This window comes from Nicotiana tabacum, chromosome 18 (genome assembly GCF_000715075.1).
Source record: "Nicotiana tabacum cultivar K326 chromosome 18, ASM71507v2, whole genome shotgun sequence".
NCBI classification, from domain to species: domain Eukaryota; kingdom Viridiplantae; phylum Streptophyta; class Magnoliopsida; order Solanales; family Solanaceae; genus Nicotiana; species Nicotiana tabacum.
The window spans coordinates 121427354-121444355 of NC_134097.1; the positions used below are offsets into that span (position 1 = coordinate 121427354).

General features: G+C 36.5%; 2 protein-coding genes across 8 annotated transcripts; one reads left to right on the forward strand and one right to left on the reverse strand.

Annotated features, from left to right (window-relative positions):
• The first annotated feature begins 210 nt into the window (after nt 1–210).
• Nucleotides 211–1504, forward strand: LOC107823730 (uncharacterized). The gene is made up of 2 exons (XM_016650418.2): nt 211–909; nt 1018–1504. The coding sequence occupies exons 1-2, from the start codon at nt 513–515 to the stop codon at nt 1221–1223; spliced, it is 603 nt and encodes a 200-aa protein (XP_016505904.1). The 5' UTR covers nt 211–512; the 3' UTR covers nt 1224–1504.
• Nucleotides 1505–4857: 3353 nt separating this feature from the next.
• On the reverse strand, nt 4858–14090 carry LOC107823728 (pentatricopeptide repeat-containing protein At2g15820, chloroplastic). 7 transcript variants are annotated; one of them, XR_012702287.1, is made up of 5 exons: nt 13492–14086; nt 8583–10593; nt 6870–7227; nt 6300–6373; nt 4858–6096 (listed from the first exon to the last, which is right to left on the reverse strand). XR_012702287.1 is itself a non-coding variant. In XM_016650417.2 (2 exons), the coding sequence occupies exons 1-2, from the start codon at nt 13996–13998 to the stop codon at nt 8707–8709; spliced, it is 2394 nt and encodes a 797-aa protein (XP_016505903.1). In that variant the 5' UTR covers nt 13999–14090; the 3' UTR covers nt 8448–8706. The 7 variants fall into 7 exon arrangements, 1 of the variants encoding a protein (XP_016505903.1); XR_001656704.2 differs by having other exon boundaries at nt 4858–6067; nt 6272–6373; XR_001656703.2 differs by having other exon boundaries at nt 6272–6373.
• Nucleotides 14091–17002: the final 2912 nt, after the last annotated feature.

A 17002-nucleotide genomic window follows, 5' to 3' on the forward strand; every position in this document is an offset into this window, starting at 1 on the left:
TTTATTATTATCATTTTTGCTTTAATTAGAACCATTGAACATAAACTTTTGAGGCGTAAAATTAATCAAACAGGAACCTACGACTTGTTATCAGCGGTGACTATATCTTTCTTTTAAAGAAAAATCTTTTGTCCTAATTAACTGTATTTACCGGTTATCGGTACACCCAATAATGGAAAGATTAAAGGGCTTTCTATAATACTGCTTCTTATCTTCATCCACAAAAATCCCCATATAAATAGGAGTATACCTCCCCTCCATTTTTTTCATTCTTTTCGCCAATGCGAGCTTAACTCATTTTCATATTAGCCCCTATAGTTCATCTAAATTACACTTCGACCACTCTGGTTATGTTCACTGCCCTTCGCCGGGAAACTGAGAGCCACCTCTCTGTGCCTGCTCTCGGCTTCCCTCGCCCCAGATTCTTCCGCTACCGCCGCCTCAGGTAACCAAACAAAAAAATCTATACTTACGCATAAATATATAGTACGGTATACTCATACGATACGATAATGCCTTCTCCGAGAAGTCACCGGAAAGGTACTGACGAGAAGAATCGAAAAGGAAAGTTATCGGAGAAATCCATGTCTTTTCACGGACAAAGCTCGGAGAGCACAACGGAGTTGCTGCGAAGGCCTCGAACCGTACCGGATTTGCTCGCCGCCGGTAGACTTACTGCCGGAAATTCGCTGGAAGTGAAGGATCGGCTGAAGTTGACGAAGTTACTGTTGAATGTGACGATTCAGAGGAGTCTCGGTCCTGTACATGTTTTAATATCGCTCGAATCGACGGTTCAGGACCTTATTGCCGCTACTATTCGACAGTACACGAAGGAAGGACGGCGGCCGGTACTTACCTCTGGCAATCCTGCCGATTACGGTCTTCATTACTCGCAGTTCAGCTTAGAAAGTGAGTAAGAGCCGTTTGATTGAATGTAAATCGGAACCGTTATTTTACGGCTTTTGATTGGATAACAAAAACTGATATTCTCATTTTTTTTTTAATGGTGGGGTCCAGGTTTGAACAGGGAGGAGAAGCTGATGGGATTAGGTTCAAGGAATTTCTTTTTATGCCCAAAAAAGTCAAATGCTGAAAGTGCTGTGGAAGGTACGGTAACGACGTCGTCTTCTAGTTCTAGCTGTGCAAAGCAAGCTGATACAGCTACTGCTAGTGCTACCAAGATATCCTTGCCTTGGCTCAAATTCATGGATTTCTTGCTGTGAGAAAACTTTCACAGTCTGGATATTAGTGATTTTTTAATTATGGCATCTCGACGCAGGTTGGCGCTAGAAGTTCGAGATTATTGTATAGAACATATTATACGATAGATGGAAGTTAGAGAGGTGATTAATTAAGATTTAAGACCACCTCAAAATTTAGAATAATGTTTACCTATTAGATTTAAAATCTTTATAGAGTAACATAGATTTATTTATGTTCCTTGGTACTGTGTTTTATATGTTTGCACATTACATACCTATTTAAGGGCAACTATTTTCCTTTCGACCTTGACGCTGCAGTATGGTACCATCTTGGGACCCGGGGCAAACCAGGATTTTCAGGTCAAAATATAAAGAAGTAAATTTATGAAGAAGTCAATAGGTGTTAATATATATACTATAATGTACTGCTTGAGACAATTCAATAAGTTTATTAAGAATTTGCAGAAAACTCAGACATAAGACTCTGATTTCGATTTTTGCCTTGTATATTTTATTTCTCGTTCTTATAAGTTTTGAGCTATTAGTTGAATTAGTATTATTTTGTGATTTCATTCTTTTATCACAGCCACAAAGAGGGAAGGGCCTCTAGCCTATTAGCATCTCCTATAGTAGGAGGGAAAATGAAACAGTGCAGCAGAGACATGTTGTAGTAAATTGGTGCTTCTTAATTGGCATTGGAATCTTGGTGTCCATTGATACCCTGTGTTAGCTAGTGGCTGAAAGTATACCAAATTTGACTCATTTTATGGCTATGTATGCTATTTGGACTCTAAACAGAAAGGGGGAGTATAATAAAACAAAGAATAAACCTACGCCAAATGTATAAACACACGGAAACTTCCACAAGGTGACAAGAATGCGTAAACATGTTCCTAAAAGATGACTAGAGTTATCAGCCATTTAATTTTGAAAAAAGAAAAAGTTCCTATAAACATCTTTTAGGAACTTTTAAATTTTTTGTTTAATATCAAATCAAACTAAATATTAAGTGTTAATTTTCTAAAATATAATATAGACCCAAGAATAAATCGGATTATGAAGTCGACTTGGTTTGATTTTTGATTTGGCACAATTAATCTCTTTAATTGCGTGTGAAGTTCTTTAGATAGCCTTATTTACTTCAAGCTTGCTTACTTCACTCTAAATTTTTCAAAATTCCTTTTCATTTCTGAATCATAAGTTTGAGATAATTGCAACTCAAAAATTGAAACTTTAAAATAAGAACCTTGGAAACTAGTAATACTGATTACTGTGCAGGTGAGTTTTGTTGGAAACTTTCATCTGAAAATGAATAGTTGATCTTTGTGTCTTCACTTGTGCTCAGACTTCACGTTTACATTTACAATTTATTTATCTTTTTCTCACCAAATTTTATTTTCTTATTCGCTCGTTTAGGCTCTATATAATCGGATCATGCACACTAGGAACAAAATGCATTAATGGAAACGAGGTTTAATTTCTTGATAAATGTGTATCTTCAGCCGTTTTCAAAAAATAATAGCCGACAAAATATATATATTATACTTTTTGGTTAGCAAATGTAATTAATTTCGGCCGACCAACCAATTTTGTATTTTCTCCTAATTTCTTTCATCAAATTGTGGGACACAAGGCTTCTGTCCCGAAAGCAAGTTACCCTCTTTTCCGCTCTGCAATTAAATAAAAACGTTGTCACGCGCTAATGTAATTATTATATGTTATTTTTTCCGGTCTATTTTAATTAATTTTTTGACCTTTTTTTTGTGGTTCACAATATATGATTTAATCAGATATTAAGAAAGAATTAACTTTTTTTTTTCAAAGTTGCCCTTAGAGTAAAGAGTCTACGAGTATTTGTTATATTTTCAATAAACAAATTAAGGGTTAATATGGTCAATTTTATTGTTAATTAATGTTAAAAGGTGAACTCCTTGATATATGTAAATACAGCTAAAAATTAATTAAAGTGGAACGGATGGAGTAGTGAATAACGATTTCTAAATAATTCTATTCAAAGACTAACTCTTTAATTTTCAGTGATATATTATAGTACCAAGAGTCATTTTTTAATTTCCATATGTATAATTCCAACATGGACACACACTCTCCCCATATTCGTATGTAATTTTCTAAAGTGTATTCCTCCTTTTCTCGTTCCTTTTCCCCCTTCTTTTCTTTTTCTTCTTTTATAATGTCTTCCTTTCCTTTGATTTTTGTTTTTTCTTCTCTTTCTTACCTATCTGTTATTTGGTGGTTTTCTTTGACCTGATCAGTATTTTCAGTTTAGTGTCTGTTTTCTCCAGGAATATTCAAATAATATACTCATTTGGTTTTGAAGATAGAGTAGATAAGAAAATGATTTGTTTCTTTGGCCATATGTCGACGCAATTCGACACTCTCTGAAAGTCTGGGATTTGTTGTATAGTATATTATTATATATTAATAGATTTCTATTTATTTTATGTTTCTCGAGACTACATTTTATGTTTGTCACGTTACACACACAACATACGTAGCGTAGAATTATTTTATGCATCGATGATAGAGTATTTAACTTTTTCGACCTCGACGTTGTGAAATACTCTCTTGGGATGGTGCAAAGTGCAATGAACATACTATATGGTGAAAAATAAGCCAACAGTATTTATAAGTTGATTTTTCAGTGCATTATGTTTCGCAAACAAATAATGTGTCAAATAATACAGTGCACTACTCGATATTGACGCAATTTTCTCGGGGTAGGTGCACAAACATTCATTGTTATGAATATTATTTAGAAATTAGCTAATACTTATTTAGATTTTGAAATTTTAATTTGGAAATCTTAACTTATGACAATTCAGAATATTTTTATCTCGAAAAATTAAGCTGAAATTCATAACGAATTGGCTAATTCCTAAATAGCAGTTTTTTTAGAGTGAATTTCTATAATTTTCGCCTTCCAATTCATTGCATGCTCGACCATGTTTCAGGCTTTTAGCTAGCTACCAACTGAGCTACCAACTGAGGTAATGGAACTATATAATTATATATATATTCCCTTCGAGTTTAAGTTATATTATAGCATAATGTTACAATTTAATTTTTATAGCAGATTATTGTTTAAGTATTTTTTTTTTAGGTGATCATATTAAACTTGATATGGAGATTTACCTTGTGCTGCTCTCTTCTTTTCAATTTTCCTTTAAAGCCGCTAATAAGAGGTACTTCCAAACTCCTCTTTTGTGCCTTTTGTTTTCTCCTTTCTTTTCTCAACCCAAAAGTTATAAGGTAAATGGCGAGAGGACTCCAAGGCTTTTTTAGTTTTTTTTTTTTTTTTTTTTGTAAAATTAGAAAGTGAAAATGTACGAAGCTTTTTATACCTAATGAAATCATAAGATCTTTCGGATAATGTTAATCGTTCTTTATTTTGAAGAGAGTAAAGATAATGTCTTAGTTTAAATTTTGAATTCGCTATTAAAATTTTTGAAAGACCCTATACAATGATGGATCACAGTTTATGTGCGACCTGCCATAAGATGGTTAGAGCAAAAAAGTTAAGACAAGGTTAGGCAAAAATAGGATCATGTGGTGCCTCTTGTCTAATAAAATATATGAAATTTGTGACTCCTCGTTATAAATGTGAACTATTAATATATCTACTACAAATTTAAGAAACGAATGGATATGTTGTTCTCATTTCTGGTAGAAAGTAGTAGTAACGTCTGGAAAAAGTGTGGTGTGGTGTCTATTCACCAGTCACTAATATTTTATGACACAAATCAATAATTTGAAGGTCTCCATCCCGCAGAATAAGGTCTATGGACCTAACAGAACACAACTTGTACAATCTATCAAATCTTCTACACCATATGAGTTGTGGATTTTAGAACTAAGTTCTACATATAATATTTATATAAGTATATTTAATGAATTCTAAAGACTAAAAACACTATTTGAGCAAAAAACAACTTACATGCGGTTTTCTTGTAAGTGTGATTACGAGCATCTTTTTGCATTTGAAATAGAAGATTGCTCCATTTTCCTTAAAAATATTACTAGTGGCAGTTAGATCTTTACCTGCAGCACAGCACGTTAAAACAAAAATCCACCCAACTATCGACTATTGAGACAAAAGGATAATAATATCACGGGACCCAGACAGAACTTGACCTCGTTTATTTAGTGCACTTCTGAATTATTTTTAGTCCTAATTTGTCTATTTGATAGGATTAGGATATATATAACTCATTTGACCTCAAAAGCAAAATAAACTATTTGTCATTCATTCTTCAATAAGCCAACATCGCCTATAACATTTTGAATTACCACACCTTTTAGTTTTAAGATTGAAAAGGATACCATTTGTGAGTTGTATCATAAATAAACTTAAATTCATTTAACTTTCTTTTAGTACATTTCACTTCACCCCCATTTCCTTATGGAAATTTTCTTTTACAGTGTATAAATTATGAATGTAACTTGATCATTCCTTATAAGCTTTTGTTTATATTATGGCAATTATGAAGTTTGAATTAAAATTGAATTTGATACCATTATAAGTAGTTACTAGGTAATTCGATATAAAACATTAATCAACTTTACAGGAGAAATATACGGGCATGGTTCAGCAAGTAATTTTCTCATGCCATAACCACATTAAACAAAACCCCCACCCACAATGAGCATTTAGCAATCTAATCTATGATTTAATTAGAAAGATCATCGACCCAGTTCAGCAACTTCCCAACAACGTTTTTCCAGATTTATCTCTTCAGATTATTAGCAAATGAAAATCATTCTAATTATGATAAGGAGGCACTGTTACAGATACTGGACAGCTTTGGAGCCTTTTCTTGAACATTTTTGGGATAAAACGGGCGATGCTATCAATCAAAACAGAACTTCTTAGTAGCTGCAAGTGTTGAAGAATATTATATGGAGAAGAATTTCAGCATGTGTTTTAAAGCAATTCAGAAATAAAGAAACCAGACATGTTTCATCTGTCCATCTTCCAAAATATAAATGCTTATGTAATTTAGCATTCTGGTGCAATTCGTCAAATGTATATGATGTGGATAATAACTCACATGGAATCTGGGGTTAGTTTTCACCGACCTGGTCGCTTGAGTCTATAGGCTTCTGTTCCAATTCACTTTTCTACAAGGTTTACTTCCAGCCAATCGTGCTAGCTGCAATCAGAAAACATAGAAACAGAAAGTGCTTTGTATGGCACCGGCTATTATCATAATAGCACAGCTTGATGTTGGTACTCAATTAGTATCAGTCCGTGGAAGAGAGGAAGTGCCACCAGGGGCGGATCTATAACCCATATTATGGGGCACGTGAACCCATGGTCCCTCCGCCAAACTAGGTATCTTATGTACATATTTGCTAGAATTGGCCCAGTATTATGTATTGGCACCCATGCTCCATAAAGGTTGAATGGTGCACTTGGTTCAATACTTAATTATTTAAACAAAGAAGCAGAGATCAATTCTCACTTAGCATTTTTTCCCCTCCGTGGTGCACTCATGTTCTAGAAATCCTAGATCCGCCTCTGAGTGTCACTACTACTAAAGATCCCCACACCCCCACCCCTCCCACCCCAACCGGAAAAAAAAAACTCGAAACACTAATAAGTGTAGATATTGAAGGATGTGAATAGGCAAAAAAGAAAAAACAAACCTGTGGCTCATATCTTGTATTTTGTTGATAACATCAGATGAGACGATCTATTTTCAACTTTTACCAGGGTACTTGATGATGCAATCATATCCACCCTCTCTGGCGTCGTTTCTCTTACAGCTGCGGCTTATCTAAATCTGACTAATCAAACTGTAGAGAAGGCTTAGAAACATGTGGAAAAACAATGAAGTAATTATTTTGGGCACATTAAAGCAAGTCACAGTGGCAGTGAATGAGTGGAAAGAGACATCGATGATTTGTCAAATAGCGGCCTATTAAGTTCAGGACAGATAACTTCTTCACTGCCTTATTCTTGTCACCTTCTTTTCCTCACTGGAGAATCAGGTTACTAGACTAGCTGCAATAATTAACAAGAAAGATTGCTAACATATGCTGGAACATGTCATTAACAGAGAAAAAATTCAATGAAATCCTCTCTTCCATTACTACGGGAGTAAGCATCAACTTTCACTAAATAATTGCAATGAACAAAATCCCGAGTTTCATACAACTGATTTGGCATATTATGACATGACGCAATTCTGAAGCTGACATACCCCCACCCACCCACTCCCCCCACCCCCACACCCACACCCCGACAACAAAATTACATACTTTTAGCGTTAAAAATAAAAAAGTTAGTGATTCTACTGTCATTCTCAGCTCTGAGAAAAAGTGCTCAGCCCTTTATTCATCTCACACTTGTGATTTTGACCACAAAAAGTTCCTTACCTAGCAAGAACTTTGCACCATTTTGATTGACTCGGTAAATTCTCTGCCGAGACAGTCATTCTGCTTGATAAACAACATATGGAAGATTATTGAATGAAATATATATATATATATATATATATAACACATTATCCAAATAGTTGTTTCCCTAGACCTAGTTGCAGTGCACAAAAACATTACACACATCACTACTTTTTATAGCTATTAGGCAAAGCAGTTTATTACAATAAAAACATAAATAAGAGATAAAGAAAAGCACTATTTCCACAAGGAAGATCAACATGAAACAAAGTAATCACTACCTAGACAGGCAAATCAAAAGGAACGAGCAAATTTAGCCTTCTGCTCCTACACCAGTTTTATTATGACAATTTGCTGCTACTTATGAGAATCAAAGGTGACTAGGATTGTGTACCAACTACCAAGACAGTAAAAAGAATCTCTTGAATACAAGATATCGTAACTTGAGAATATCTGGATTTCCTTATAGCCTACATTTCTTAATCATGGTGATGTTCGGGCCAATTTGTGTGCACACTAATCCATCGGATACCTGCTACCTTCCACCAGCACAGGTAGAAGGAAAGAAATCACCTAGTATTTTTTGTCTCTGTTGGAATTAGAACCAATTGCCTTATACTCTCCTAATTAAATCCATGCTTTCAACTTATGCATCTCGATTAGTTAAAACTACAAATTTCCTCTTCCCGCTTAAGAAGCTGTAATTGATTACTCATAAGTACAAAAATAGAACTACATATCAGATCTAGAAACCAAGAGGCACCTTGCAAAAACCTCTCGGCCCAGAGAGAGAGAGAGAAGAAACTGTAACCCACACCAGTCATTGGAACAAAGAAAGAGAAAATCTCAGCGAATGTGTTGTACCAGAGGAATCTACAAGATTATTCTAGAGCTAGTTTACATATATGTTTTTCACCCACTACTATACACATCAAAGAGATAGTAATGAGTTAATGTTACCTATCAAAAGAAGCCACTAGAGCACCTTATCAGCCAGAATTCTGCAGCAACACTTTTAACCTCAAATAACCTATTAAACCTTGCAATAAAGGCATAGAGAACAGTACATCAATCAGAAGAGGCCCTATGACGTGTCAGCATCGCTGTAATCTGAATTCTTCTCGTCAGACCCCGAACCACTGTAAAAATTGATTCTTTGGTTTTCTAGGGATCCATTTGAGCAGCCACCTGCTTTAAGGAGATCCTTTAATTCACCAAGAATAAAGGGCTTTACCACTGTCCAGAACCATGTAGCATTGTCCCCCAGAAAACCAATCCAAAAGACCGTCCCCCTCTTTTTTACTCGGCAGTCTAATGATTTGTCTTTCAGCGCTTTAACAATATTCAAAACTTCCTCTCGACTTCCCTTTACTCTCAATAGAATATCGCCAGAAGATGTCCTGTAACCGCCATACATATACCAATAAGCAAGAACACAAGGTGACAGCCATCTATGTATAAGTTTTGGTATACCAGGACGTCCATTGGGCCAGAATTGATCAGCATAGAAAGTAAAACAAGAATGTGAGATGGTAGTAAAGGAACTAGGAATATCATCAGTGCCATCCACCATCATATCGTGAGAGCCTAACCACTGATGAAATTCATTGTGTATGTGTCCCTTTAAAATGGCGTGGATCCTCGACTCTGCATTGAACTCAAAATGGATTGCATGTACTCTCCTCCTCCTCTCTCCATATGATCTAATTTGCAAACCCCCAAGAAGCAACCCCATCAAAACCTCTCGCTGTTCTTTTGTGAGCTTCAGCTTAATAGGTTCTTCAACTACTTTCTCCCGCAAGCTTAGAACATAGTCAAGTTTTTCCATCAATGAAGATTCAATCTCAATGTCGTATTTCTTTTGGCGCATCAAACCATATATCTTTTCTGCCTTTGCATACTCTCCAGAGGTCAGATAGCCTCTCAAAATACTGTTGCAAGAACGAGAATCAAGACTAATTGCAACATCACCACGCATTTCATTGAAGATTTCTTCAGCCCGGTTCAGATTGCCAGTATGCACCAAGGAATCCAAATAAATATTAAAAACCGTCTGGTTTGGACCGCAGACTTCACGGCAACGGAGAAAGGTAGTCTCCATTTTCTCATGTAAGCCTGCAATGGAATACATTCCCATCAAATCGATGAATGATGGAATCAGCGGCTTCATACCACTGTTTATGAACTCGGACATGATAGACTCTGCAAGATCTAGTCTTTGAGATTTAGACAACACCTTTATTATCTTATAGTATGCTGCAACGGAGGTGGAACTCAGTTGTTTCTGCATCCTCCTAAATACTTCCAAAGATTTCATAGGCTCTCCGTTCTTTGCATAGACTTCCATTTTATATACAAAAGCTTGTGAAGGAGGACTACGATCATCGGAGAGGAGTTTTGACCAAGTTCGTTCGGCTTCCTCCAGGTCCCCATCCTTTGAGCAAGCTCTTAAGACTGACAGGAGTACCTCTTTGCTCTCTTGAATTCCTCTTGATCGCATCTCTGCTCTTAGCACAGCAATTCTTTCCATATCCACCACATCCTGATAACTGTGAAGCCATATAAGACCGCCAAAAATATCTTTGTGTATATCCAATCCCGAGGAAGTTAAATTCTGATATATAAATTCTGCCTGTTTCAGGAAGTGTTTACTGGAGCCTGGTTTCTTCCCCAAAAGAGCTTTAAACAGAGAATTGTGTAAGTTAAGCCGAGGCTTATGACCTCCCAAGTGCACCATGCGATTGTAGATGTTACACGCTTCATCTAACTCTGATGGGCCAGGTGAACTAAGATAGGCAATGATGAGAATATGGAATGTAGATTCAGACGGCACTCGTCCCTGGTTAATAATGTCATCAAAAATCTCCCGGCACTTCAAGTGCTTTCGTTCCTTACCCAAGTAATCTGCTAGCTTTGTAGCTAGAGCAAAATCAAATCGAAACCAATGTTGCTGCATCATCCATTTGTAAACCTGTTATGCGCAACAGAAACTTTTAGATCTTTGTGATTTAGAGTTTAGACTCTACTATTTTAAATACCTAATAAAGAGTGATTTAGATCCGTTATGTGTTAGATATCTGAAAAATGGAAAAATAAGCAGTTTAACAAAAGTGGAGGCAATTAAATGCAAAAGCTTTAGATCTCAATTTGAGGAAGAAAGCAAAATGCTGATAGCTACTCTTCCTCAATTGTTCCAAATGAAAATCTTGGCAAAACCTAGGCAATTATTTTTTTAACACTGCTATGGAAGTTTTAAAGTGCAGAGAAGATGAAAAACTAAACCTTTAGAAGGCTGGCTAGTATAATACTTGGGGGTCGTTTGGTTTGAAGACAAGTTATACTGGGATTAGTTATGCTTAGTATTATTTCTTATTGACCGTTTGGTATGTTGTATTAATAATGGGACTGTCATATTTAATGTTTTTTTTTGGGGGGGGGGGTTGGGGGGGCAAGGGATAAGGCGGTACTAAATTTTTACCCCAGGATTATTTTTGCTTATCCATCATATCAAACGATCCGTTATAGTACAACTACCACCAATGCAAATCACAACTATGCATTTTTTATTTATTCATGAATTTATTTTTAGCTGTAGGTAGCCACCACCAACAGACAGGATACACACGCAGATAAAAAGTATTCAACTTGCAAAGCTATATTAAACAGTCCTCTCCAACTGATGCATCCAAAATGAAACTTGTGAACAACCAAAACAAGCACAGTATAAACTTCTCCAAAATCCAATTGAAATACAAGTTGTAACAGCTTAACAAACACAGTCTCTTATCAAAAAAGCCAAATAAGCACAGAGAGAGAGAGAAAAAAAATTACAACAACAATTTTCTCGATATTCTCAAATATTACTGGCAGTTTTCTTCCACATAATAGCTAGTGATAAGTCAAGCCACTAATGATCAATTCAAATACTTTTACCAACATAACCAAAAACACAAAAAGACAGCAACTTTTTCAAGAATGACCAATCTAAAGGAAATCTACCACTTGCGAACGCGCATACCATCGCGTCAATGTGGCGATGGATTCATTGACACAACACATTCAAGGGAGGTGCCTTGGTGCTTGTTATTTGAGGATGACATAGTCCTGATTGATGAGACGCAGGGTGGCGTTAACGAGAGGCTGGCGGTCTGGAGACATACTCTGGAGTCTAAGGATTTAAGTTGAGCAAGACCAAGCTAGAATACTTGGAGTGCAAGTTCAGCGGTTTTACCCAGGAGACGGACGGGGATGTGAGGCTTGATACGCAAGTCATTCCCAGGAGAGAGAGTTTCAAGTTTCTGGGGTCTATAATTCAGAAGGATGGGGAGATAGAGGAGGATGTCACACACCGTATCGAAGCAGGGTAGATGAAGTGGAGGCTCGCTTCCGTTGTCTTGTGTGATAAGAATGTGTCGTTGATACTTAAGGGCAAGTTCTACAAGGTAGTGGTTAAACCGACTATGTTGTATGGGGCAGAGTGTTGGCCAGTCAAGAACTCTCATGTCCTTAAAGTAGCTGAAATGAGGATGTTGAAATGGATGTGTGGGCATACTAGGTTGGATAGAATTAGGAATGAAGTTATTCGGGACAAGGTGAGAGTGGCCCCTGTGGAGTCAAAGATGCGTGAGGCGAGGCTGAGATGGTTCGGGCATGTTAAGAGAAGAAGCATAGATGCCTTAGTCAGAAGGAGTGAAAGTTGGCCTTGGGAGGTGAGAGGAGGGGTAGAGGTAGGCCAAAGAAGTCTTGGGGAGAGGTGATCAGGCGGGACATGGCGCAGCTTGAGCTAACCGGGGACATGACCCTAGATAGAAGGGTGTGGAGGTTGAAGATTAGGGTAGAAGGTTAGTAGGTAGTTGTAAACCCCTTTGTCTTCTCTAATTCGATAGTATTAGTGCTAGTATGGTACCTTTTTATCCTTAGTTTGCTATATTTGCATGTCTTGTTTTGTTATTACTTGCCATCTATAATTCCGTAGTTTGCTAGCAGTAATTCGTTCATATTCTCGTTTGCTGCCTTGGATTTAGTTTTCTAAATATATTGTCTTGCTATTACTCCCTCCGGTCCAAAATAAGTGATTTTTAAGTTGTTTTCACACAAATTAAGAAATTCACCTTTTAACATTAATTAGCAATGAAATTGACAATATTAACACATATCTATTCACATAAATTGACAAATTCACCTTTACTATCTCTTCACATAAACACTCCTAACACATATTCAAACACTATTTACTCCAAGGACAATGTTGGAAAAAAATAATTAATTCATTCTTGCAATTTGAAAAAATCACTTATTTTGGACCACAAAAAAAGGCCAAAAAATCACTTATTTTGGACCGGAGGTAGTACTTGTTATCGGTACCTCTTTCATATTCTCTATTGCTATCTTCGATTTAGTTTTCTAATTATTTGTCTTGCTATTACTTGCTATCAGGGCTTCTTTCACCTTCTTTAGCCGAGGGTCTATCGGAAACAGTCTCTCTGCCCTTCCAGAAAAGAGGTAAGGCTGTGTACATCCTACCCTCCCCACTTATGGAATTATACTAGGTGGTTGTTGTTGTTGTTGTTGTGTTGAACGTACATACAGTAAACAGCAACATAAGTTGCATTAACAATTTTCTCCACATTCTCCAATATTTCTAGCAACTTTCTTCCACATAATAGCTAATGATAAGTCAAGCTACAAATGATACAATAACAACAACTATGCCTCAGTTACGAGCTAGTTGGTTCGGCTCTATGAATCCTGGCTGCTTCATTTAAGCTCAATTCATGTCATCATACATGATCAAGCTAACAAAGACTGATAGAGAACACAATAGACAGCAAACCAAAAAATACCTAAACAAAGGTGATTAACATATTACCCGAAAAGCAGCTTCATTTTCACGAATACGCATACAATGAACAGCAATGTAAGTAGCATCTTCTTGTTTAAGCCATTTCCTCTGTGCATTAAGAATCCGAACCATAGTAGGTGTTTTATGTGCAGGAAGTTCCTTACAAAGCCAAGCTAATCTTGACCTACGCCATTGATCAGGAATGTCCTCTAGTTCACTAACTTCAACGGCCGGTGTTTCGAACTTTTTCAGCTCAGTAGAATCAAAAGACTCGTCAAAATTGAAACTTTCAGGAAACCCAGATGAAGAAATGTCCAAATTGTTATTGCCTTGGATTTCATGGGATGAAAACAGAACTTGTTGGGGTAAAGTGGATAAGGGAGAAAATGAAAGGGGTTTTAGGGGAAGGGAAAAGGGTGATGAGGTGGATAAGAGGCGGGGGCGGTGACGGTGGTGGAAAGGGGAGGAGGAGAGAGAGTGGAGGAAAGTGAGGGCTGTGCTCATGGGGTATTGGACAAAGGAAATTATCATCATAAAGAAGCAGAGTACTATGTACTTGCCATTTATCCAGTCTAGTGTTCCCTGCTAGCTCTTCAAACTGGAATATTCATTCATTTCGAATACCAAATAATCTTAAAAGTTGGGTATTATATACAAATTAAATTGAACTGTTACTCGGGTGTTTATGGTTCGGCTTAAATCGGTCCAGAAACCAAATCAAGTAAGTCGACTTTTCAAATATTGGAATTAAATCAAATCAATTAAGTCGGTTCATATCGATTCGATTTTTTTGGTTATTTATCGGATTTCTCTTACATATAAGACATGCACTATCAAACACATAGTACATTTCCAACACAACATTATCAAACCAAGTGCTCTTTGAGAAATCTGTCATTTACCAAGATATATTTATGATTATTGAATCAAATAGTGATGAATGATTTAAGGACTTAATTAAAATTAAAATAGATTATTTTTAACATAAAATAAATTATTGTACTTAGCTAAAAAAATTATCAATCAAACTAGAAGTAGAAGACAAAGAACTAGATTATTATAATAGCAAAGAACTAGACTAAAAGTGTAAAAGATTAATATGTACCATAAAATTTTAATAAACTTTATATATATATATATATATATATATATAATAACAAATTTTAAATAGCTACTTCTATAGCCAACTTGGATCGATTATTTTTTTATTAAAATCAAAACTAAACCAAACCAAATTTGATCTGTTTTTAAAGTCAAAACCAAAAACAAAACAAAACAAAACCAAACCAAAAAAGTATCAAGTTTTTTGGTTGTTGATTCGATTTTAGGTTTGATTCAATTTTCGAGTTTTTATGAACACCCCTAGTTACTTGTATGCTCTATACAAATTGACTTGATTGAATTGGTGTATTGAGTGAGCTTCCATGGAACATTTAGTTACACAAGCATTTTGCAAATTCTCCTGTCTTTAATCCAATTATAGATTAATTAAAAAGGGAGAATCTACCTGTCATAGCTAAATCTAAGATCTATTTATGGATAATAACTAATTTTTAATTTAATTACTTTCCATAGCTACAATTTACCCATTAGTTATGCCAAATACATAGAGTTATTACATTGTATCAATCTTTCCCCTCAATCCTCTCTCTCTCTCTTATCCCTCAAATCTCTCTCATTTTCCCTCTCTCTTCGCCCTCGGCAAGGCTGTCGGTTTTGGCGGAGCCCTACCGGAGTCTAGCCAAATAGCTGCCCCTTTCTCTCTCCCTTCTCTTATCTCCACCATCAGATCCACCCCCCCCCCCCTCTTTCTCCCCCTATCCCCTCCCTTGTCTCATCTCCATCGTCAGATCTAGATCTGTAAATCAAGAAGTTCATAATAGGTCAATTACCGACAGTAGAAACAATGGAGGAGGAAGATCAGAGCGGTCACTGGATCTGGATCTAACGGAGATGTCGAAATTCATGGATTCTTTTCCTTCTTTTCACATCTTAGTGTATTCGTCTGACCGAAAACTTATTCCTTCACCGTTGTTTTTCTTGCCAGAAAAAAAAGTTGCCTCTTTCTCCTCCACTACCTTTCACGCCGGGAAATTATTGTATAAATACAATATATTTTTGTATTTCGTCAGAGATCTAAAGTGTATTTTGTATTTTGGTCAGAGATCCGACGGTATTTGATTGTATTCTCCATTTTTAAATATAGTATATTTGTACTCTTGCCGGAGATTTGACTGGATTTGAATGTATTTTTCATTGTTTTAGTGTAAACACAGTGGTAGTTTGTATTTCGCCGGAGACCCGACCGGGTTTGATTGTATTCTTCATTCTAAAATACAGTGTATTTTGTATGGAGATTTGACGGATTTGACTGTTTCTTCATTTCATCATTTTTAGTGTAAATACATTCAAATACAATTGAATACGTTCAACCTTGCAACATCAAATAAGGTTGGATACAATTGAATAGTATATTCAAATACACTCAAATACACAACAACAGCAACAAACAACAACAATCCAATGAATTCCTACAAGTGGGGTATGGGGAGGATAGGGTGTACGCAGACCTTACCCTTACCTCGAAGAGTAGAGAGGTTGTTTTCGAATGACTCTCGGTTCAAGAAGACAAAAAGAGACAGTATATCAATACCATCAATAGAACTATGGGAATAATTGCAACATCATAAGAATTAGAAAATGGATGAAAACAATAACAAAAACCATTAAATAAAGCCTGATACTATGAAAACATAATAATAGAGTAGACATAACAATAACCGCTAGCAGCCTAGGACAAAACCTTATCAAACAAGCCTCTCACCTCGAACGAAGTAGAAAAATGCTTAGTTACCTCCTAACCTACCATCCTAATGCTCGACCTCCACATCTTTCTATCAAGGGTTATGTACTCGAAAATCTGAAGCCACGTCATGCCTGCCTGATCACCTCTCCCCAATATTTCTTAGGCCGCCTTATCCCTCTTCTCGAACCCACCAAAGCCAATCGCTCATACTTCCTGACTGGGGCATCTGGGCTTCTCATCCATATATGCTCAAACTATCTAAGCCTCACTTCCCGCATCTTGTCAACCACAGGGGCTACACCCACCTTCTTCCGAATATCTTTATTCCTAATTTTATCCATCCTAGTGTGCCTGCACATCCACCTCAACGTCCTCATCTCTGCTACTTTCATCTTATGGATATGTGAGTTCTTAACTGGCTAACATTCGGCCCCACATAACATGGCTGGTCTAACCACCGTTCTATAAAACTTACCTTTGAGTATTGGTGGCATTTTCTTGTCACACAGGACTCCAGATGCTAACCTCCATTTCATCCATCCCACCCTTATACGGTGTGTGACATCCTCGTCGATCTCCCCACCCCCTGGATAACCAACCTAAGTCACTTGAAACTGCCTCACTTGGAGATGACCTATGATCCAAGCCTCATGTCCAAGCTCGCTTCTCTCGGCTCAATGCTGAACTTGTATTCCAGTTATTTTTTCTTATTCTTGCTCAACTTGAAACCCT